We start from the raw sequence: 26,050 nt of genomic DNA on the forward strand, positions 1-26,050 counted from the left end.
TAGATTATAATAACTAGGATGAGTTCCAAAAAGACAGTGATAAAGAGACTTATTTTCCAGAATAACCATAGGCAGTCTATTTATGACATGCACGACAGAATGGAAAGCTTCTGTCCATAGGTTGATGGGAAAATTGCTGTCATGAAGCATACTCATGGCACTTTCAACGATATGCCTGTGTTTTCGTTCAGCAATTCCATTTTGTTGAGGGGTGTGAGGATAGGACACCCTTCTTCCTATTCCGTTATTTTGAAGAAAAGAAATAAAATCACGGGATGAGAATTCCCCACCTCCATTACATTGGAAAAATTGAATGGACTCAAAAAATTGATTTTTGACAAGGGAAAGAAAATTTTGAAACAAAGAGAAGACTTCCGACTTATTTTTTATGAAATATATCCAAGTGTATCGAGTATAGCTATCAACAAATATTAGATAGTATTTGCTCCCAGATCCAGAGGCAACTGGGGTGGGTCCCCATACATCAGAACATATTATCTCAAAAGGTTTTGAAGCTCTCTTATTAATTGAATGAAAAGGCAATACATGACTCTTGCAGGAAAGACAACTGGAACATTTGTGACTGTTCTCATCCCTATTTAGACTTTCTTTTGGAATGAGATTATTAGATACAAGTTTCTCAATAAAATGACTCCCACAATGTCCTAATCGACTATGCCATAGGAATGGCTTATTACATTCAGAAATACTAAAAACATTAGTAGAGGAGGATGAACACGACTCTAATGAAGACTTTGAATTCAGGTGGACAGGGAGAACAACATGACAAAGAGCTTCTTCAAAGACATAATATTGCCTCGTCTCTTTCCTTCAGCGAATGTTTCCCTCGTGCGTAGGTCCTTGACCTGCACAGAGGAAGGGAGTGAATTCAACTGAAGCATTATTATCATCAATAAGTTTGGAAACAGAGACAATATTTTTCTTAATGTCAGGAGCATGAAGAACGTCATAAAGAGTAAGAGTGGAATATGACATGGGAATGACAATTTTTCCAACATGAGAAACAGGATGGTGGGATCCATCTCCAGTGACAATCTTACTTTTTCCAAAATAAGGAATAGGATTAGAAATCTTACCTGAATCACCTGTCACATGAGTCGCTGCCCCTGAGTCGACAAACCAAGTGCCTTCATCACTCTGCTTCAATTTCAACTCTGACAAGACATATATCAACAGATCTTTAATCTCTCCACTACTTGAGAACTTCTTTTTGTTTTCTGTCTGTGGACCCTTTCCTTTATTCTCTGGATTATGCCAACAATTCATCTTGATATGCCCCTTTTTGTTACAAAGGAAGCAGGTAGGAGTGGATCTTGACCCTTGCGCATGAGTTAACATATTTGGAGTGGGAAGCAGACCACGCCCTCCGTGTCCACTTCGCCCTTGTCCTCCTCATCCTCGTCCTCTACCATAAGTCACCCCTGTGGCAAAAACTTTCTGAGAGTTTGTGTGAATGTGAGATTCCTCAGAGAACCCTTTCAGAGTCATCTCATACTGAATCAATTTTGCTCGCAACTCATCAAAGGTAGGAAGAGCAGGGAGACACAATAGTGAAGTGACGATCATATTGTAGTCGGATCCCAATCCACTCAGAGTCTGTTGTACCATATCGCTGTCACTCACCGCACATCCTATAACTGCAAGTTGGTCTGTGACATTCTTCATTTTGTTCAGATATTCCATGATGGTCATGAAATCTTTTCTCAACATCTGAAATTCCCTCTTGAGAAAAACCATTCTCGCCTGCGAAACTTGTGAGTATGTTTGAACCAATTTTTCCCAAAGTTGCACAACAGTACAATTGTCGGGAATTGAAACAAGGACCTCTTGGGACAAGGTGAAAGTGATGTATGCAACCACTGACTGATCTTTCCTTTCCCAGTTGAGGTACTTTACATTCTTGACATACACAATTGAACTTACTCCTTTGTCGCCTTTTTCTTCTCTCGTAACAAATTCGAGTGGAGCGGGAGTGGTTCCATCAAGGTGACCTAAGAGACCTTGACTCCTTATAAAAGGAATGATTTGTCTCTTCCAAATCAAGAAGTTTGAGGTAGTTAACTTTTCAGAAACGAGTTGAGTGAGAAAACTTGAAGAAAGATTGGATGAAGAAGAATGAAGATCCATGAAAAAGGAGTTTTAATAAGAAAAAGAACTTTTTTTTTTTGAAGTATTCACAGAGTGCTCAGTCTGCAGCCAGAGAGGTTTGCTGATCGTCGTCCTCTTTTTTTTTTTTTTGCGCTGAGTAACTCAAAGATTGACGACCAGAAGCTGTCAGAAGAAGGACTGAGTTTTCAATGTGGATCCCACTCGTAACAGTCAGAGCAAATATGATACGAGAAAGGGCAGGCTGGATAACAAAAAGATTTTATGTCAGATTTTAGAGTCCGAGATTTTATGTCGCACGTCTGCCCAAAATGAAGAGGGGATACGCAGAAAAAAAAAAACAGATTTGGACAAAGAAACTGTTTGAATAAAGAAACAGGAGATTCAGAAAAAAGACAGATTTGAATAAAGAAACAGGAGATTCACGTGGAATGCACGATCTTTATAATTTGATCTTAGTGTTTCACGTGGAACATGAGATTCACGTGAAACAAGCTTTTCCCTTCCTTTTTTTGATGAACAACGTTTTCGTGAACCAAGATTCACGTGAATTCTCCGTGAACAGTTTAGGAATTCACGTGAGACGTGAATCCACTAAAAGAAGAAGAGAAAAGGCTGGAAAAATAGAAAGGGGGAAACGAGATGGAGATTGGGAATGGAGGTAGAGAAAGAAGAAATCTGAAAGAAAGAAAGAAAGGATGAAACCTCAAACCTTTGATCTATCGCACCTTTGGTATCCTCTTCAACCCTTAGCTGAACCTGGCTCTGATACCATGTAAGTTTTCCTTCGTCCCTGTATTGAGAAAGAGGAGAGAGAGAGAGAGAGAGAGAGAGAGAGAGAGAGAGAGGTATCGATTGCGGCTGTCACGATTTCAGTAAAAGAAATCGTGACCTAAATGTGTATTTAAGTTTACATTACACTATGGGTCCGAGTCTGGTGTATCCAGACCCGATAACTAAAAAGAAAGTTATATGGTCTTTACATGGATCGGGTCGGATCCTGCACCTTTTTCTGTAGGTGGTACAAGAAAGCATTCATTTGACTAAAAGGAAATTTTACAACTAAATTTTCATAGGTGATTTGTGGTTTGCTGCGACTTTATAGGTTTTCAGTTATTCCAAGCAAATGTGTATGATGTGCTTGTATATTTCATATGTTCTATTGCAGATTTAATGCATAAACTGATATACAGAAAACTATAGGGCTATTTTTCTTGCATATGAATTTCTCGTTCCACATAACTTTTTCATGAGTTGTAAGGCCATCTTAGTTATATTATATACATTCATCATCCTTTCTTCCTTGCATCTTACTTTGATAATACTATACTATGAGCTGGGTTTGCCTTAAAAGAATTAGCAGGAAGAAGTTATTGGTAGAAGAGTGGAACCAACTTTATCTTCCTGCCAATGCCATTGCCTTAGGTTTCTTTTCATCTAAGACCTTGCCAATCTTCCAACCTGAAGAAGGCCTCATCTATCTTCCTCTATTTGCTGGTTTTGGATCTTCCTTTCTAGAATCATTTCGATTAGTAATTCATAGCTGATTGGCCTTTTAGAGGGACTGCAAAAGAATGTTTTGTCAAAAGGGCTATGTGACAATCTGTTTGGACATTGTAGGGCTCTGAATGGAACTGGATTTGTAGTGGTCACAAATATCAGTACTAGATGGAGATTTGAACTGTTATTTCTGATCCAAATAACAAATCAATATCTAACAAGGGTAGCTTCTCAAGTCTTATGTATTTGGACATTTTACTTAGTTTTCTCTTTGTTGTTTTCTCACATGTTGGTCTTAGGTCTAGATGCAGGTGGGAACCACCCAGACCAAGTAGGATCTCTGGAGGCTTCTAATGCGCCTTAAATGGTTAGCAGTTTCATGTGATTTGGCTAAAGGTGCAAGAGATTTTGGTTGCTTCTAAAGCTGTTTGCTTTACCTCTGGCCTAAATGTCAATGAAAATAAGTGTAGCTTGTTGGTCTTTGACATGGAAGATAGTCTTTGCCAGCAGTTTTAGCTATTTTCAACTGCAATTTCAGTACTTTACATGTGAAATGATCAGGCTTTAGCTTTTATAGGATATCTTGACATATTTCCACAGCCTAGAATGTAGAATAAGACTAGAGTATGAGTCCATGCTTGGATGGTGAAGTTCCTTTCTATGGCAAGCACAATAACCCAAGGTTGCCGGACTAGGAAGCGGAAGCGGGAAACGATACCGGAAGCGAAAGTGAGAGAGGCAATGCATTTTAAAATGTATAGGAAGTGGGAAGCGAGAAATAAAAAATATATATAAGAATTGAATGGGAATAAAAATGAAACACAAATAAAAACTAAAATAAAAGTGACTAATATTAAATTTCATGATTTTTTAGTGTAAGAATTAAATTTGTAACAAAATCTAAAAATGATGACTACAAATTTAAATAAAGCACATGGAAGTGAGTGAGAAGAGAGAGAAAACACATTAAAAACATAAAAAGTTGAGTAAGAGAACATATAAGAAGTATATATGAAGCATGTGGAAAGCATAGGAGAAGCGTGGGGGAATCGAGGTTCTCATCAAGTTTCAGAAGTGAGGAGTATCGCTCTTTCGAGGCGAGTTTCGGGAAAGCAAGCTTCCCACCTATCTAAGAAGCTTTCGGTAACTCTAGAATAACCTTAATCATGCACGTTTTAGCATGTAACCGGTCTTACATAATGTTACTACACCTAATTCTCGAAAAAGGCGGAAAAGGGGATCTTTATGATGGTACTGCCCTTGTTGTGGAAGGATGTGAGGTTTTGATAAGTCTAATGAAATAGCAAAAAATGCAAAAACAATGCCATTAAGGGCTTACAAGATCACAAGCACAAAAGTGCACAAGTACAAACCAATGCTACTAATGGCTTACATGATCACAATCACAATATGCACAAGCACAAGTCCACTATGGGACAATACAATAACCAACAAAGGGCAACACAAAAGCACTAAGTGTATATAAAACATTAAAGAACTAAATAGAAAAACACAAAACATAAAAATATTCATCTTTATTAAGCATAAATGCTTAAGAGAAGCATTGAAAAATGAAAGGGAATAAAGACCCCTATTTATACACATACAAGAGAGGGGAAGACCTCAATAGAGCTTTTGGATTGTTCCAACTATAAATATAGTTGTTGGATTGTTCCAATAGCTCTATTGACTAGTCAACTCTATGCTGACTAGTCAAAAAAGAACCTAGCAGTTATAGTTGGTATTTGACCAAATAGTCCCTATAAAAACAGAAAAAAAGAAAAAGAAAAAGAAAAAGAAAAAGAAAAGAATAAAATAAAGTACTAGTTTACCCCTAATGGGCATAGCCTATTACAAGAATTGAAATGACCAAAATACCTCTAATAGGTATTTACCTATTATATCATTTATAAATAATATATATATACATATATATACATATGTATCTATGTCACATAGGTGCGGGTGCGGGTGCGGATGCAGCGATGCGACACTTTAAAAAACTTGGGTGCGATATATAATTTTTAACTTAACACTACGTGTATGTGTCTGCATTTATGTATTTATATATATATATATATAATTATAGATAAAACTAGACTTGGTTAGAGTTAATTGAATCTACTTTTAGACAAAAATAGACCTTAGTGTGGTTGACTTCACCTGATACAAAGGAAGTCGTGTCCTAGTGTCGTACCCGCATGGATGCGGGTGCGACGCTGGTGCAATGTCTTGTTAGAAGAGTCGGTGTTACATAGATATGTATATATGTACAATATGAACAATATATATACATGTACAACTTAACCCTCCCCCTCAAACTTACGGTGTGATATACGAAAGTTTGAAATACAAAAAGAATCAACGGGAAGGATCAAAGTCTTCAAATGTCTTCATTAGAAATCTTCATCTTTATGTCGCATCAGAGAATTTTGCAAACACAAGTCTTTGAATGTCTTCATTGGTGATCGACCACAAACGCCTTCATCGACTATCTCCATCTTCATGATATGATTCATCAAATATATTCCTTCCTCAATCCATTACATCTTTAAGAACTTGCAGAGAGGAGGTTCCAACTACACTAGAAAAATATCATAACCTAATAGTTATAAAGTTTTAAAAAGCAATATACTTTCAAAACAAAAATAACACTCAAGTAGAATTTAAAAAAAATGTAATAATTTTTAGAAACATGAGATAATCATTAAGAAAGATAAGAGGAGTATTCCTCAAGGATCAATTTTTATTAAATCAAACCATAAACTCAAAATCAACGTATTTTTTAAGAAGACATAAATGTTGATCAATAAGAAGATGCGATCACTAAAGGATATATAAATCATCAAGAAGAGATAAACAATTATGCATAAATGATATCCCAAACATTTCAAATAACATGTATAACAATTCAAAAAGAGACCTCACGAAGAGAAGAGCTAATTAAATTCATGCAAACAATAATATGAACAAACTAATTAATATAAAACACACATATATGCAGTTAAAGCATATGTAATTTACATGAAACGATAATAAAAATAACTATTTTTATCAATAAAATGCACATAGAATGCATGAATTTAATGTAAAGAATCAAGTAGCCTTCGATTACAAACCAAAGTGTCCAATATCTAGTGGACAACACACAAGTTTACTTAAAAAATATAAGAAAATGGAATCCTCAAACAAACTTCAAATGCTTCCTCACGAATAAACTCTCTCAAGAACCATAAAGGTTCACACACAAGGCAAACACTTAAGAACCACTAGGGTTCACACACAAAATACTCAAAAGAGAGATTCCAAATGAAAAAGTGAAGAATTGATTTCATTTAATTGGGACAAAACCCACATACACAAGATGAAATACAATGGGGTAACTCCCCATATATATACACAAAAAGAGAGGTCAAGGAAGAGTTGTTGGACATTCAAACAGCTCTAAATAGAGCCGTTGGAGTGTCCAACGACTCTCACAGCTTTTGCTTTTTGACTTAGTCAAAAAGCAAAAGGTTTATATTATGTCCAGCTTTTGCTTTTTGACTTAGTAAAAAAGCAAGAGGTCTATATTATGTCCAAAAATGAAAAATAAACTAAAAAGTAAAAACCTAACTAACCTATGCTATTGTAACTAAACTAAAAAAGAAAGATTACATATTATGGGATATTTACACATGAGATTACAAATTTTAACTCTCCCTCAAACTTACGGTTGAACAACCGAAAGTTTGTCCAAAAGAAAGTGAAATCGAGGAGTAGCAAGCGGTTTGGTGAAGAAATCAGCAGTTGAAGTTCTGAGGAGACGTAGGGAAGATCAATGGTGCCTTGTAGAAATTCCTCACGTACATAGTGGCAATCCATTTCGATATGCTTGGTTCGTTCATGGAATGTCCGATTGCTGGCAATGTAAATGAAACTTTTATTGTCACAACATAGCCGTGATTCCCTTGTACTTGTAACACCCATATCATGAAGTAGTCGTCTCAACTATACCACTTCCATGGTGGTGGTAGCCATGGCTCTGTACTCGGCTTCAGTAGACGAAAGAGAAACCTTCTGTTGCTTCTTACACCTCCACGAGATCAATGACTCTCCAAGGAACACACGGTTCAATAGTTGAGTGTCGATCATTTCTATCACCTCAATCTGCATCAGTATAAGCAGTTAATTCTAGTGTGGAAGAAACCGACAAAAACAATCCTCTAAAAATGGAAGTTTTAATATATCTAATAATGCATAACACAACTCCCATATAAACGGAGGTGGGGGCATGCTGGAATTGACTTGTTGTGTGAACAACATGTGCAATGTCAGGTCTTGTGATGGAGATGTAAGACAATGCCCCAACTAGTTGTCTAAAAGGTGTTGGGTTCTCAAGAGGTTTTCCATCGTCAATTTTCATTTTGATGTTCACAACTTCAGGAGTATCAACATGTTTGTAATCTGTGATTCCTGACCTGCCAATAATATTAAGAGCAAATTTAGATTGAGTTAGTAAATAACCTCTAGGAGAATAAGTTACTTCAATACCAAGATTTTTTTTAAAAAACCTAAATCACTCATTTCAAAGTTGGTTTTGAGAAATTTTTTGATATTGTCAACTCCCTGTTTATTACTTTCTGTGATGATCATGTCGTCCATGTAGAAAAGAAGAATGATGATCCCTGCATTAGATTTCTTAATAAACAGAGCTCTGTCAGTAAGACAAAATTGAAAGCCAAAATCAAGCATAACCTTACTGAATTTATCATACCAAGCCTTTGGGGCTTGCTTAAGACCATATAAGGCCTTATGTAACCGAAGAGTTTTTTCTTGAGGAACTTCAATGCCAGGAGGTGGTTCCATATAGACTTCTTCGGCTAGACTTTCATTGAGAAATGCATTATTAACATCCATTTGAAAGATATGCCATTTCTTTATGGAGGCAAGGGCTATTAGAGTTCTTACAATGGTCATTCTAGCGATTGGTGCAAAGGTTTTTTCGTAGTCTATGTCATATTCTTGAAAATAGCCTTTGGCGGCAAGTCGAGCTTTAAATCGTTCAAGAGTACCATCACTCTTAGTTTTAACTTTGTATACCCATCATTATCCTATGGGCCTTTTCCCAGGTGAAATATCTTGAATAGTCCACGTGTTTGCTTTTTCCAAGACATTTAACTCGGCTGTCATAGCTTTGACCCATTTTGAATGTTCTTTTGCTGTATTATAGTTTGAAGGTTCTATATAGGAGTGTAATAGGACAATAAATACTTGATGTTTTGATGAAAAAGATTCATAGGATACAAAATTTTCCGGCACCTTTGACACCCTAGATGATTTTCTCGTTTCTACTTGATCCTGTGCTTTAATATATTTTTCTATAGCACAAGGTTGCTCTAGATTTTCTCGCCTGAAGTATTGAATGTAGTCTGGATGAGATGTTTCAATGTTGATTATACTATTTTGATCTTCTTGATCAACTTCTTCTTAATTAATTTCTGGAACTAAGTCCAACAAGGAGTATTCATCAACCTCTCTAGGGTTTTTAATTTCAAAAAAACTTTCGTTTTCTAAAAAAGATATTGCATGACACATATAACTTCCTAGTTCTGAGATCATGACATCTATAGCCTTTCTGATTGCTTGCATAACCAAGGAATGCACAAGGAATGACCCAGGAATGACCCGGGGGAAAGCTTGTCATTTTTGTTGGAGAAAACAAAACATTTGCAACCAAATACTCTTAATCGCGAATAATCTGGAATTTGTTTGAAAAGTTTTTCAACAGGTGATACATTTTTTAACAAAGACGATGGCATTCTATTAATGAGATATACTGCGGTTAGAGTAGCTTCAACCCAAATTTTTTTTGGAACTTGATGAGTAATGAGCAGAGTTCGAGTTCTTGTTGTTTCTATAATGTGTCTATGTTTTCGTTCTGCTAAACCATTTTGCTGTGGGGTATATGGGCATGACTTTTGATGTAAAATACCATATAGATTTAAGTAATCGCTAAATTCTTTTGATAAATACTCTTCCCCTGAATCAGTGCGAAGTATAGAGATATCATTCTTAAATTGGTTCTTAACCAGTTTATGAAATATTTGAAAATGTAAAAATACTTCAGATTTATATTTGAGAAAATAAATCCAGGTATGTATTGTAAAATCATCTACAAAAATAACGTAGTATGAAAACCCTCCTTTTGATATGACAGGTGCAGGACCCCATACATCTGAATGTACTAACTCAAGAGGTCGAGATGAGATAAAAAGAATTTCTTGAAAGGGTAATCTCTTCATTTTTCCAAGAATACATTTTTCACATTTAAATGCCTCAAAATTACAAAAGTTTGAAAAAAAATGAATTTTGGATATGTTAGGATGACCAAGTCTCCTGTGTCGTAAATCCAAGTTCATTTTTTGAACATTACAACAAAATGTATTCTTGAGAATTTCCAAAAAATTCATGTAGTATATGCCTCATTTTCTATGGCCTTTCCCAATCAGCTTCCCTGACTGGTGATCCTGCACTTGGCAACCATGAGAAGAGAATAAAACGTTATATCCATTGTCAGATAATTGAGAAACAGATAAGAGATTGAGGTTAAATTTTAGAATATATCTAATTTGAGGAATATGAAATCCTTTTAAGTTTTGAGAATTTTTTTCAAAGTTCCCTATTGCTTTAATTTCTAGTGTTGTTCCATCAGCAGTAAAAACATTGGACCCATTTGAGTTATGACATTCAAATAGCATTTCAATATTCGGAGTCATATGGAAAGAAGCACCTGAGTCAAAAAGCCATAGAGTTTTACCTGGATCGGAAGTGCTAACTGAAGAGACTGCAGCTCCCGTAGATGAAGATGCTCCCTTGAGTAGAGGTCCAGGAGCTTCCACTAATTGTGCCAGTGACATGCTTCTAATGGAAGATTCGCTTGATTCTTATGATGGTTCTGTTAGATTTATATCTGTATTGGATATGGATCCGATTTCAGGATCCATATCCGAACAGATCCAAACGAATGTGGCATACTTGTAATTTCTGTGTTGTTTTATTATAAATACATACAGCAAAGAGGGTATCGATATCACGTACCCTATTTTCCCATTCAGCATCCTTTTTCTCTTTCTCTCTCCCTCTTCTCTCTTCTCTTCTCCCTAATTTGTATTTTCAGGTTGAAGGCAGATCTCCAAGGCTTGAAGGTGCAGATTCTAACATGGTATCAGAGCATCCGTGATCGATCTTTTCCCTGTATTCACGCCTGTCACGATAGAGCAAGTCCTCTTCACGATCGAACGAGTATTCTGCAGGATCAAGCGAGCCTTCACGCCTGTCGCGATCGAGCAGCGAGTCTTCACGCCTGTTGCGATCGAGCGAGCATTCTTCAGCCTCTCAGCCACGATTGATCACGATTAAACCTCACTCCACCGAGCCACGACTGATCACGATCAGATAGTCTTCACGCCTGTCAATCAGACCTCGCTGGTTCGCTGGTTTTTCTTCTTTGCAGCTGCCAATCAGATCTCATTTCACCGAGCAACATCACGATCAAACCTCGTTCCACCGAGCATCTGTGGACACGCAGTCAAGTATTTTTACCTGTCAATGACTGCTGAGCATTGATTATCTCACTCCAGTTAAGCATTAGCAGTCGAGCATCCTTGCCTGTCCACGTCTGCTGAGTATTGAACTTCTCATTTTTTTTTAGCCGAGTATTTTTTTTTTAAGGGCAATATTATATCAGCATCATAATGTCTACCCTCTCTTCGAGTTTTCTTTCCCAACTCATTTCCCAAAAGTTAACCCATTCCAACTATTTGACGTGGAAACGTCAGATAGTCCCTTTCATTAAGAGCCATTGTCTGTATGGTCACATTGATGGCTCCACCCTAGTCCCGCCTGAATTCATCTTGGGTGAAACAAAGGAGGCTACCAGTTCAGGGACCGCTACAGATAATATCCCTAACCCAGCATATGCTGTATGGATGGCACATGACCAGGCTTTAGTGGCTTATATTACTTCTACTCTCTCTGAAGAAGTACTTGCAGGCATTGATGATGATATCTCGGCTTTCCAACTATGGAATACACTTGCAAAGACATACTCTCAAGTTTCAGAAGCTAGATATCTTCAATTGAAGCGTCAATTTCAAAGTATCAATAGAGGCTCTAGATCTGTACTTGAGTATCTTTATGAAATTAAAAATGTAAGCGATCAACTTGCTGTTATAGGTCATCCTATTTCAGACAAGGATAAAGTCCAGCAGGCCCTTAGTGGTCTAGGGTCAGAGTTTGATATATTTTGCACTGCCCTAGAGGTTCTCCCTGTCTTACCCTCTTTTGAAGACTTAAAGGCAAAACTGATTCAGCATGAGGCTAGTAGAGTTCACAGGCATGATGCTTCTATTCCTACTTCGGCTAGTATTTTAGTCACCTCTACACATGGTACGTCAGGGCAGCGTGCACACATCTTGGGTCATACATCTGGACAAGGAAAGGGTATTCTCCCTACTCCTCAGGGCAGCACTCATGTTAACTTGCCGAAGCGCATCCCTACATGTTTTTATTGCAACAAGAGAGGACATGTTAAATCTGAATGTTGGCACAATCCTCAGAACAAATCTAAGGGAGGTCGACGTGATCACAGGCCAAACCCCTCTGCCATTCCTAGATCGTCTTCCTCCTCCTTCACACCTGATGCTCAACAACTCTTAATGACGGCGATTTCTAATCTGAATCTCAAGCAAAACAATGATGGTGTCTGGTATGTGGACTCCGGTGCTGCCGCTCATGTGACTGATGATGCAGGTAAACTATCTAGTGTTTCTCCATACTTAGCAAGAGGTTCTGTAGTTACAGGTGACGGCACCCATCACAAAATCACTCACATTGGAAATGCACATGTGTCTTTGCCAAATACTTCTCTTCCTTTACAAAATGTTTTAGTTGTTCCTAATGTTAAGAAAAACATCATTTCAGTATCTAAACTCATTGATGACTCTTCCACATCAGTTGAATTCACTCCTTCCTCTGTTTTTGTCAAGGACCCTCTCACCAAGACGATATTCGCTGAAGGAATTCGTGAAGGCAACATGTACGTCCTCAAGGAAGCTCCTCCAGTGTCCAAGTCCAGTCCGCTTGTTTCTCCTTCAGTTGATCCGAATGAAGTCAATTTGACTCAAGTTGATATGCCGACCATTTGGCATAATCGATTAGGCCATTGTAGTCATTCTTTTATTGCCAGTCTTGTTAATAATGGATTGTTACACAAATCCAGTTTGAAATCTGTTAGTGAGTCAGGCATGTGCTCAAGTTGTCAACTCTGTAAGAGTCATGCTCTTCCTTTTAATTCCATAAATAAAAGAGCTTCTAAATTGTTTGAAACGATATACTCCGATGTTTGGGGACCAGCTCCTGTCTCATCTCCTTCTGGCAGTAGATACTATGTCATTTTCGTTGATTCCTTTTCTCGCTATACATGGATACATTTCATAAAACACAAATCTGAAGTGTTTCATCTATTTACCCAATTTCATGCCCTCATCCAAAATAAATTTTCATCCAACATAGTGCATTTTCAATGTGATGGTGGTGGTGAATATTTATCATCTGAATTTACCGAATACTTGCTGAATCATGGCATCACTAGACAGATATCCTGTCCACACACACCACAGCAAAATGGCATTGCAGAACGCAAGCACCGACACATTGTAGAGACTGCCTTAAGCATGCTTCATGACACTGATCTCTCTATGACTCTATGGACTGAGGCATTTCACACAGCTGTTTATGTTATAAATCGACTGCCTCTAGCTCTTCTCGCTGGGAAATCTCCTTTCTTTCTTTTGAATAATGAGCATCCTAAATATGATGAGCTTCGGGTTTTTGGATGCATTTGCTATGTTCATGTTGATTCCAGCATCCGGAACAAATTTCAGACACGAGCTATAATGTGTCAGTTTGTGGGTTATGCGGATCATTATCGAGGCTATAGATGCTATAATCCCCTTACAGGTCGTATACATGTTTCAAGACATGTCGTTTTTGATGAACTCAGATTGCAATTTCATACTTCATCCAAGGCCGTTCATGATTCAGCATCTAGACTATATGATCCATGGCTGTGTTCAAATATCTTAAGTGGTGGAATTCAACCGACTATTTTTCCAGTTTCTTCTGACAGTACTCACATTGAAGCAGATATGTCTGATGCCCAGATGGATAGTACTCATAATGAAGCAGACATGTCTGATGCTCAGATGGATGATCCTCCTTTAGACAGGTTCTCTGGCTTGGTTTATTCTCGTCGCACTCCTGCCCCTACCATTGACTCTGCCATTGTTCCTTCTCATTCACGAAGGTCCACTCGAGCAAGACATCCCGTGGATAGATGGATAAGCTATGACTCTTTCACTTTGGATTTTCAACTTTTTATGACCAGTTTGCATAAACAGACTGAACCAAAGTGTTATTCTCAGGCCTCTCACAATTCCCGTTGGATTGAAGCCATGAATGAAGAAATGGAAGCCTTGAATGAATGTCAAACATGGGAAGTCGTTCCTCGACCAAAGGATAAGAATATTGTTGGATCCAAATGGGTTTATAAAATCAAATATAAACCAGATGGAAGTATTGATAGGTATAAAGCTCGTCTTGTAGCCAGAGGTTTCACTCAACAACATGGGGAAGATTATGATGAGACTTTCAGCCCTGTTGTTAAGATGAGTACAATCCGGGTTATTCTCTCTCTTGCAGTTACTTTTGGATGGTCATTACATCAACTTGATGTCAAAAATGCTTTTCTTCATGGTTTTCTCAAAGAGGATGTTTACATGGAACAGCCACCAGGATATGCTACTAGTGATCCTAATTTATGGGTGTGCAAGTTGCACAAGTCATTATATGGGTTAAAACAGGCTTCTCGTTCATGGTTTGAAAGGTTCTCTCTTCACATTCAAGAAGCTGGTTTTCAGAAGAGCGCCCTTGACCATTCTCTTTTTATCTATCACAAAGGAGGGATCACTACTTGGTTATTGATATATGTGGACGACATTATTCTCACGGGTAATACTTCTTCTCATATTGTCCAGATCAAAGAAGTGTTAGAACAACATTTCAAAATGAAAGACCTTGGGGACCTCAGATATTTTTTGGGGGTTGAATTAGACAGGACTAAGGATTCCCTTACCCTCTCTCAGCACAAATATGCCCTTGATATTCTTACATCCTCTGGTATGACTGATTGTAAGCCCACTAACACACCCAGTGTTTTGCATACAAAGTTGAACGTTTCAGATGGCAGTCCTTCATATCCTGTTCCTACTTTTTATCGCAGTATTGTTGGGAAACTTCAATATTTAACATTCACTCGTCCCGACATTGTATATGCCGTCAATCAGGTTTCCCAGTTTATGAATGCTCCCACAGATGCTCATATGGAAGCTGTCAAGCGTATCTTACGTTACCTCAAGGGGACCATTGGCGATGGACTTACTTATAAACGCGTCTCTCCTACTGTGGATGGCCATATTATCTCTACATACACTGATGCTGATTGGGGAAGCGATCTTGATGAACGCCGCTCTGTTTCTGGCTATTGTGTTTTTCTTAATTCTAATCTTGTGTGTTGGAGTAGTCGCAGACAACGCGCCATTGCCAAATCCAGCACAGAAGCTGAATATAGGGCCATGGCTGCTGGCACAGCCGATGCTACTTGGCTTCGTCATCTTCTTGGGGAATTGTCTCTTCCTATTGCTCAGTCTAACATGCTTGTTGACAACCAAAGTGCCATCAAAATCTCATTCAATCCCATCCTTCACAGTCGTACCAAACACATTGAGATTGATCAACATTTCATCCGTCAGAAAATAGAAGATGAGGAAATCTCCCCTGCGTATATACATACTTCTGAACAAGTTGCTGATCTTTTCACCAAAGGACTTACTGGATCACAGTTTTGGTATTTGAAGAACAAGTTGGGCATGATGAAATATCATGCACAACTTGAGGGGGGATGTTAGATTTATATCTGTATTGGATATGGATCCGATTTCAGGATCCATATCCGAACAGATCCAAACGAATGTGGCATACTTGTAATTTCTGTGTTGTTTTATTATAAATACATACAGCAAAGAGGGTATCGATATCACGTACCCTATTTTCCCATTCAGCATCCTTTTTCTCTTTCTCTCTCCCTCTTCTCTCTTCTCTTCTCCCTAATTTGTATTTTCAGGTTGAAGGCAGATCTCCAAGGCTTGAAGGTGCAGATTCTAACAGGTTCGACGGCGGCGACCTTTTTCTCATAGGGCCTTTTTAATTTTGGGCAATGGGTTTTTACATGTCCTGGTTCACGACAATAGTAGCAAATGATTTTCCTTCTCTCAAAATCGTTTCCTTGTTTTTCATCATTTTCCCTTCCATAGTTAGGAGGTTTGTAAGTCCTGACATAATTTTCGGGTTTTGAGACGGCTAGAACTGAGTCATCATTTTTGGAGATTCTATTTTTGAGTCTATTTTCCTTCATACTTAACTCCTCTATTGTATCTTCTAGTGAAGGTACTTTTTCACGATGAAGGAGGATAGACTTAGTGGATTCAAATTTCGATCTTAATCCACTAATGAAATGAAAAAAGTGCTCTGCATTGATTTGGTTTTGGCGGAGTTCAATATCTTGTAGACAATGCCACTTTGGTTCAAGAAGAGTTAATTCTTCCCACAATTCCGACAAACCATTATAATACTTCCTAATGCTCTTGTCTCCTTGAACCATATTTCTTACTTTAATTTGAAGATTGCACACATGTGCAATATCTTTAAGAGAATACATTGTCTTAAGATAGTCCCAAGCTTCGTTTACATGCTCAAATTTTGCTAAACTTGAGCATTTTTTTATATCAACACTTGAAATAAGCCAAGACATGATCTTGGCATGTCCCATACGCCATTCTTTCCACTTTTTCTCGTAAGTAAATATGGCCTTAACTCTTTCTACCTCGTGAGAGGCATTTCCTTTTCTCCTTCATCCTTTTTGTAAGAATTAGAGTAGGTTCCTCATCGGTTCCATCTACTAATCCTCATAAACCCTTCCCCCATATAAGATGCTTTATAATTAAAGCACATGTGTCATAGTTGGAATCATTTAGTTTGATGGGCTTAATGGTGACATTATCACTGTCATCTATTTTACAATATTTGGGAAAAGAGATAAGAGAAGAAAATAAATAAATAAATAGAAGAATACTCTACCACGAATGATGAGTACGAATATCCTTCAAGCTTTTTACGCCTTCACACGATCATCACTTCAGGAAGGATCACTTTCTTGCAAGAGACTTGTATGGCACATTTCTCAATGCACCGAAAGAACTTATCTTGATTGCTTCAACCAAGCTCTGATACCATGTAAGAAAATGGAATCCTCAAACAAACTTCAAATGCTTCCTCATGAATAAACTCTCTCAAGAACCATAAAGGTTCACACACAAGGCAAACACTTAAGAACCACTAGGGTTCACACACAAAATACTCAAAAAAGAGATTCCAAATGAAAAAGTGAAGAATTGATTTCATTTAAGTGGGACAAAACCCACCTACACAAGATGAAATACAATGGGGTAACTCCCCATATATATACACAAAAAGAGAGGGCAAAGGAGAGTTGTTGGACATTCCAACAGCTCTAAATAGAGCCGCCTTTGGAGTGTCCAACGACTCTCACAACTTTTGCTTTTTGACTTGGTCAAAAAGCAAAAGGTCTATATTATATCCAAAAATGAAAAATAAACTAAAAAGCAAAAACCTAACTAACCTATGCTATAGTAACTAAACTGGAAAAAAGATTACATATTATGGGATATTTACATATGAGATTATCTATGAGATTACAATTTTTAACAAAAAACACACTCTCAAAACCCACAAGAAGGCTCACAATATAAAGAATAAAATTTTTATTAAACATCACAAGTATTCAAAAATGCTTGAAAATTTTATCCATAAACATCTTCCATACAAGGAAAAACAAGTAGTAAAAGTTTAAAAATTTCAAGAAGAGATTTTAAAAATCCCACGTAACAAAGAAAATGATATTTGCAAATCAATACCAATTTGCGAAAAATATGAACATATTTAAATTCTCACATATATCAAGAAGTAATATTTTGCAAACTTCAACAATAGTATGACCACCACAAGCCATCACCTCACTAAGCCTCTAAACATCAAAAATCAAGTGTATCAACGACTAGAACAAGAGCATAATCACCATGCTACTAAATGGGTAAAAATCATATAAAAGTATGAATAAACATTTCTTGTCTACATATAATGACACTCAAGACAAGTGTATCAGCGACTAGAACAAGAGTATAACAAGAATGCCACTAATGGTAAAAAAATACAAACACGAAGGTCGGAATAAATATCTCGTCTGCATATAATGACAATCAAAACAAGTGTATCCGCGACTAGATCAAGAGTATAACCAATTGATGCACATAACTTACCACATTGAAACACATCTCTTGTCTACCTATAATAACACTTAAAACAAATGTATCAACGACTAGAACAAGAGTATAACAAGAACACCACTAATGGGTTAAAAACATACACGAAGGTGTGAATAAACATCTTTTGTCTACGTATAATGACACTTAGATAAAAAGCATAATAGGAGAAAACACACAAGGTAAAAGAGCTTGTAATGAAAACAAGCTAATGTCACTAATAAGAATATTAATCTTTAACAATCTTTCGAAACACCATGGTTTCAAAAATATATAGCCATCACAGATACACATATTGTAAGCATCCATAATAAAGATAATGGCAAAAAATAAATGAGTGATTCAACACACTCACACAATAAAAAATCACATAATTTCCAGTTAAAGCCAAACTACAAGTTGACAATCTAAACTGACATAAAACAAGGTGCACACAATTTACCCCAACAAGCATCTTTGATTCAACAATAACAAGGCCAAGAAAAATGATGCATCATATAAAAGTCTGTGATGGACAACACAAATGCCATAAGAAAACAATAAATACGAAAATCAATTTTCAAAAAAGTGAGCTCATATATAAGAATCGATTTGAAAAAACAAAGTTTCAAATCAAATCCTAATAATGGTAGATGAAAACTTCAAATGAATATAGTGCAATCATATGCACAACAAGATATCAATTGATGCAATCAAATGCAATGCAATCATTTGCAATATCAATATAAGCAAGCTATTTAGAGAGATAACTAAATTTAGATTATAAGTCTACTATGAAACAATTAATGCCATATAACATTAAAGAGGGCCGAAACATATATAGAGATTCTCAAAGTACCATATAGAAAACCAAGTATATACACAAGTATAACTAATTATCAATACTCCCATAAAGAGATCAAAAAACTCATATATATGCAAGTGATACATTAAGGCACTAAGGGCACAATATAAAAATTTATATTTTATAAATAACAAGTATGCAATGAATCAAGAGACTTTTAATCAAGAATACACATGTCCACTAAAGATCTAGGTGGACAAGCACGACCATCAGTAATGGACAAATACTAAAGTGAACCATGAGTAAAACACTTATAACACCCATAAAGAATAAACACAAAGAAGTTTATCATGATTCTCAACTTAATATTTTATTAAAAACTAAGTATGCAACATAATCTCATGCAAAACATATAAAATATTGCCATGAGACTAAGAAAATAACATAATTATAAGTACTACAATAACGATCAATAAGAGAAACACTTAATATTATAACTATTGTCCCACAAAAGACCATAAAAGACATTTATTAAAGTGAATGACTTCCCATAAGAAATTATGTTCAATACCTTATGCACGAATAAACAATTTTATTCATCATGTAAGGCAATCATAAGTGCACAAAGATCAAATATTAATATAAAAATTATTTATTCATAAGTTAGATTATAATTTCTAACATTTCATATGCTATTTTTAATACACCGAGTAAAGAGAAAAATTAAACACAAGTTTAAGCAAAATTTCATAAGATCATACTTGTGAAATACACACATCATTTTTTTAAAATATCTCAAATTATTTTAAAATATATGACAATTTTTTAAAAGAGAACAAAACAAAGTTCAATAATAAATACGGACATGATTTCACATTTATAATCATGACTTGTTCAAATAAAGCATCTAAATGCCAACAATACATGCTCAAGCATAGAAGATTATATACATATATATCAAACAAAGAAAGTTTTGAAAAATTAAGATTCAAACATGATTTCGAAAACATACATATATATAATTTCACAAGATTAAACAAATAAGCCTTATAATATATTTAATAAAAACAAGTCCAACGATAATTAAAAAAATTAAAGTTTTTTAATAAAAATAACATATATATATATATATATATATATATATATATAATATGACGTCACATCATAATTAAACACTGAATTGCTAAACTGTGGTGGTCATTAATCTCAATACACTGGTGGTTGGCTTTTTTGCCGAAGGCTAATTATGCTGTCTTATACTTGGCATTGGACGAGGTTGGCCATGGCAGCTGGCTGTCAGCTTTGGGCCTTTGGAGGTGTTGATCAAAGTCTTGGAGGAGTTGAAAATGAATTGTCATCAAACTAGACAACTAATTGACAAAGTTATTGAACAATGCTTGGATAGGACCTTTGTACTTAAAATGAGTTCTCCAAGGATTTGCTCTTTGTTTTCATCTATGTCACACGGACTCGGTTAGGGAGGCGCCACACCCAAGTTGACACGTCCCGACACGGGTGCGGCTTAGGACACGACCCGGACTCGGTCAACGAATCGAGGCCAAGTCCGTCTTCGTTTTGGACTCGGTCAATGTTTTCGTCTATTTTAGGGTGAAAAAACTAAAAAAAACAAATATATATATATATATATATATATAAAGAGGCTGCTGTGCACAATGCACAGTGATTGTGCTGTGCACTGTGCACAGTCACAGCTGTGCTGTATGCACAGCCACGCACTTTTAAAAATAAATAAATTATATATATATATAGCCGAGTCCCCGTGTCCAAAATTTTTAAAATTGCGCTGCACCCGTGTCGCACCCGCATCCATGTGACACAGGTTTTCATCTAAATGATGTACTGTAGCTGACTGCTGGGGTGGCTAGGATGACGCTAAGGGGGTAACTAGCTGAACTGGAATTCATACATGGCTTGATTCATTGCAATACATTTCTGTCAAGTCTCCCTGAAGACCATGCAGATTTGTCACTCGGACATGCCATCTTCCCTATAGCCATCAATTGGTCGGGCAGGGTCAACCATAATCCACACATGATTCAGATTCGGGCATGGGTTTTTGCTGGATAAGATGTGAGATCTTCCATATCCAGCTATAAGTTTTCTATGTTGTCCCAAGACATTCAAATAGTTATTCTAGAGTAAATTTTGGGTTGGACTGCCACTAGGTCATGTGTACAAGGATAGAAAACATTTTCTATAGCATCACTGTTAACCGGCACTGGTTGCTACAATGGGATGCCTGTGCCACTCTATAGAGTTGGTTTCCGTTGCTTCTTACAAGATATAATTTGGTTGAGTAAAAAAACTCAACCTGAGTTGTGCCAGATATACGACGCGATGTTTTCTTAAGTATGTTAGACCCATACCTGAATGCAATCCCTCGATAAGGTCTCTAGGGAAAATAATGGCGTGCCAACCTTTTAGTCCATTTATTAACTTTTATAAAATTCTGTTCTTCTTTAAGAAGAAAAAAGACCAGCAATACCTTTCATGAGAGGAAGAGGCATATGGAGTGGTTTTCATTGTCAGAGACAGCGCTTGCTTTCTTTGCAAAATATCTTCCTATATATCTTTTCATTTCCTCAGAAAGCTCTTGTGATTTGAAAGCAAGGTGCAAGGGTGCATTTTGGTGTACAATCTATGCACATGCCTTTTTTTTGGGGGGCAATATTTTTGTTGTTTTATTATATGTCATAGTGTTGAACAATTTTTATTCCCAAAATTGTTTTTTTCTTCATCTTTTGGATACGAAGATGTGCATATTATTGCTGATTGGTGCCTGTTTGCAATTAACAAATGCAAATGAGTTATCTCTTAGACTGTTCATATATTATCATTTAGTTTTGTCCTTAAGTCCATAATGCGCTCTTTGTGTTTTTTGTTAAGCCATCTTTCCTACTTTTGGTATTTATGCGGAACTTGATTGAGAGAATCACACATTGGTCCCTTCCATGTTCTTACAGCTGGTAGCTACCCTATATATATGTATATATAAAATTTATGCTATGAACTTTCTTTAGCCAATATGGTAATTGTTTTATGTTCTTGAAACTTACAAATTTACAGGAGTCTTTAGTTAAAGTTTCAAAGACATTGCCTTGGGGAGGAGATGTCACAATCAGAAGTTTAGTGCATCATGCACCATTCATTATTCAGGTAGTCCTTCTTTGAACTTGTTTTATATATATATATATATATATATATATATATATATATATATATATATATATATATGTGTGTGTGTGTGTGTGTGTGTGTGTGTTCTTTTCTATCTTTCCCGCCCGCCTTTTCCCCTCGTTTTTTCTCCAATATAGTTTGGAAGGTCCTCTATTCTTTTTTTTAAGGTTATTATCTTTAAAAGGACTTACTAAGAGAATCCAAATTGGGGAGTGTGTAGGAGGGCAATTACTTCTCCAAAATTGAAAATCTTACTTCATCTCTTAAAAATATAGTATTAATTCTTAAACATATGTTTTAGATGTACAATCTGAATTCATGAATTTATTTTCTATAATTTAAAACTTTTTAATGGTACACCTTTAACAATATTGGAGCTCTACTGTTTTGTGTCTCTGTGCATGTGTGGGTGTGCGTGCGTTCATGTGTGTTTTATGTTTGTGTATGCGCACGTGTGTGCATATGTGTTTGCTGAGTTACGCTGCAGTGCAATAATCTCAATTCCTCCACACCTAGTTTCTTATGTTATTTACCATATAAGATCATGCCTCCCTTGCCCTAATTTACTCATATGTTGAACCATAATCTTATAAATATGCAATTCTTTATCTTCAGTTAGAACAAGATATGGTGGAAGGGCTCGGTACAGTTGGAGAATGAAAGCATGGGATCTTACTATTCCCCTAAGAAAATGTTCATTGATTGCAAATGGGTATTCAAGTGAAAACCAACATAAATACAATAAACAATATGTCATAGGTTTAGGAGATACATTTGCATCAATAGATCTTGTGACCGTAGGAGAAAACATGCTTGTAGTTGCAACAATTAGGCAATTACAAAGTAGGATGTAATGAAGGCATTCCTAAATGAAGGTCTGGTTAAAATAGTTCATATGAAATTGCCATCAACAATGGTAAATGTTCATAATCAGACACAAGCACTATTGAGTCTGGTTTGAGAAGATTAGTACTATAGTTACCTCGTGGTTTAAAAAAGTTATGAAGATCATTCTTTATTTGTACAAGTGATATTATTGCTTTTATACACGGATGCTATGATGGGAATAGGGTTGATGTAGAAAAAATAGCTCAAACAAAGAGTTTTAAACAAAACTTTGAAATGAAGGATTTGGCAGCTTGAAATGCATCCTTTCACAAAAAGCGAGAAGAAGAGGATGTATTGAATGTAGAAGGCGAATTCCATGCCTCTTGTGCTCTCACAATGCATGGCTGCTGTTATCATTATGTATATATAGTGAAGGGTTACATTAGGGTTGTGATATTTGACCAGAATACCTTATGATACACACAACGCTTTTTACAATTTACACAAACACCCTTTATCATTTTACAAAACACAGTCCTAACAGTCTTTCTCAAGCTGTATATATCCCTTTTATCATGGACAGCTTTCCCTTTAAAAACCAGAACCTCACCTTTGAAAGACCTTTGGTAAATATATCTGCAACTTGATTCTCTAATCCTACAAACCGAGCTTCTATCTCTTAATTTTTTATTTTCTCTCTTTTGAAATGTTAATCTATCTGGATGTGTTTGTCTTTCCATGATAAGCAGGATTCAAAGATATTTTAATGGCACTTCGATTGTCACAATAAATAATGGACCTTCCAATCTGTAGCTTTAAAGTAAAGAAGTGCTTTATCCAAGTCACTTTTGCAGCTAAGGATGCCATGGATCTATATTTTGCTTCGGTACTTGATCTGACCATTGTGTTTTTTTTTTTCTACTCCAAGATATCAAATTTGCAACGAGAAATATACAAAAACTAGAGATGGACCTTCTCTGCCCAATCTGCATCAATGTAGCCAACTACAATCATTGTATTATCTCTTTCGCTACCATATTTGAGCCCATCATTTATCAACCCTTTGAGATATTGTAATATACCCTTTACAACCTCCATATGACCTCGTGGATCATGCATACATTGAGACACTTGATTTATAACATAAGAAATATCTGGACGAGTAAAAGTTAAATATTGAAGGGCTCCCACTGTCACAGGCATAAAAATTTTCGCAAACCCGCGACTTACCAGACTACCCAGTCTGGCTAGCCTAACGGTCAAAGGCTGCACACCAACACTTTTTCATGTGCTGAATCATTTCATTGGCCCTACACACCACCTCGTGCGCAACTACCTAGCGAAAGCTAATCAAACACATCTCCAAATGCGTATTCTACTTGGACCATGCACTTCGTGCATAGCCGTCCCATACCGGCTATCACTTCCAAATCGTGCATAGACTGCCTTAGCCTCACGTGCCATGGAGCATATTGCGACTCCATGCGCACGCTACAACAAAACCTTGCCACTGAAAGAATAAGAGCTTGCGACCTCCAGTCCGAAGACCAGTTGATGATTAAACACCATAGCGAAGAGCACCACCCAGACTCGTTCGCTGGTGCCTAGGCATTCACTCGCCTAGCCCCGAGTCACCATACTCGGTTGGAATCACTAAGGTGATACGTGGGGGAATTAGCCCTAACCCACACACAACCCCGTACGTCTAAACACAATGCATGAAAAACTCATCCAAGTCGAGAGGTCCTTAACCAAATCCCTAAAGGCAATATCCTCTGATCCGCTGGCACTGCTTAACCAAACAACGCTCTACATTTGTGGCACCACACATCGTCGCACCAATGAGGATATTGTTGCCTATGGCATGCCATGCTACCACCGCACGCCACCGATCAAGCCAACACATACCGCACATTCCTACACTCGATGCAATTTTCACTTAGTAGAGCTCCGCACTGCACATGCCCCATTTCGAAGGCTTGATTCGAGACATTCTATCCCACCCAAACCATTGTCGTCCTCGACAATGTTGATGCAGGTAAGAAAACAATCTTTACTTATGCCAGTTTCCCTTTGCACTTATCTTTGGTCTTCTTTTCTTCACCCTACTCAACGTGTTCTGGTTTTCATCTGCCATTGCCGTAACCTTTAGCACGCCAAATCCCATTCCTCAGTGCCCCTCAAATCACTTAGGCAACTTTATCGAGCATTTTTCGCTTGTGGGACCTCAATGTAGTCCCATACACAAGCGAGTCATCCTCGCCCGTGTGACAAACTTGTCGTCATCACGCTCATGACTGAGGCACCTTCCGACCCCAACAAGGGTAATTCCAAGCCTTTTATGGTCCTCGCAGAGAAAGACGACCACCAACATGTGCCATAGTGATATCAACTCCCTTAAAGCACCAACTTGCGGTTTTCCAATGGTCAAACCTAGTCCTCAGGTGGGAGATGCCTACTTGCATATCGTCACTTGTCTACACAAGGGGCAACTCACGAGCCAATGCTGCAACTCACATCCGGAGCCAGCATGCTGCAACTCTCATCCGGAGCCAGCAAACACGTTTTCGCAGGAACCAAACCAATGAGCCACGAACGACTTTTTGCGCACACACAATCCACATGGGAATTATCAATCTCAAGGGACCAAAATAACGAGCATTTTGCTTAAGATGGGCACTCCGCTAACCCACAATCTTGGGAGAGAATATAGAAGTTCAATTAAGTCTCTCATACTCAAAGGTGCAAATCCATCCAACTGGATCTAACGTGTATTCTCTGCATGCACAAGGCAAAACGCCACGCTCCACCTGCGAGCCTGACACATAACTGGTAAGAATCTTTGGCTTATCCACCTTCTCTTAGCCAACTGAACAACAACCTTACACTTCTACTTACTATCAACAAGATAACCCATACCACCCTTCCAACAACTTGCTTCTGCGCTCGGTCAACTATACTTCAGCTGCCCAAATTCGCGTAAACATGATAAACCATCACTGCACTCTTCAGTGTCGCACTCAACAAACAACAAGGTTTTCATGAATATTTCTGCTTTGATGTCAATTTGTCACGGGTATAGAATTTTTCACAAACCTGCAATACGCCAGACTGC

The 26,050-nt window shown here is 37.1% G+C and overlaps 1 protein-coding gene across 1 annotated transcript in view; it reads left to right on the forward strand.

Moving 5' to 3' along the window:
* Positions 1–26,050, forward strand: part of LOC149848754 (plant-specific TFIIB-related protein PTF2-like) — a 79,593-nt gene that overhangs the window by 9,376 nt on the left and 44,167 nt on the right. The window contains exon 8 of the mRNA XM_089997237.1: positions 21,997–22,086. Coding sequence (XP_089853363.1) covers positions 21,997–22,086 — 90 coding nt within the window. The remainder of the gene's footprint in view (positions 1–21,996; positions 22,087–26,050) is intronic.

The sequence above is a fragment of the Nuphar pumila genome, chromosome 1, assembly GCF_984573655.1.
Source record: "Nuphar pumila chromosome 1, dmNupPumi1.hap1.1, whole genome shotgun sequence".
Lineage (NCBI taxonomy): Eukaryota > Viridiplantae > Streptophyta > Magnoliopsida > Nymphaeales > Nymphaeaceae > Nuphar > Nuphar pumila.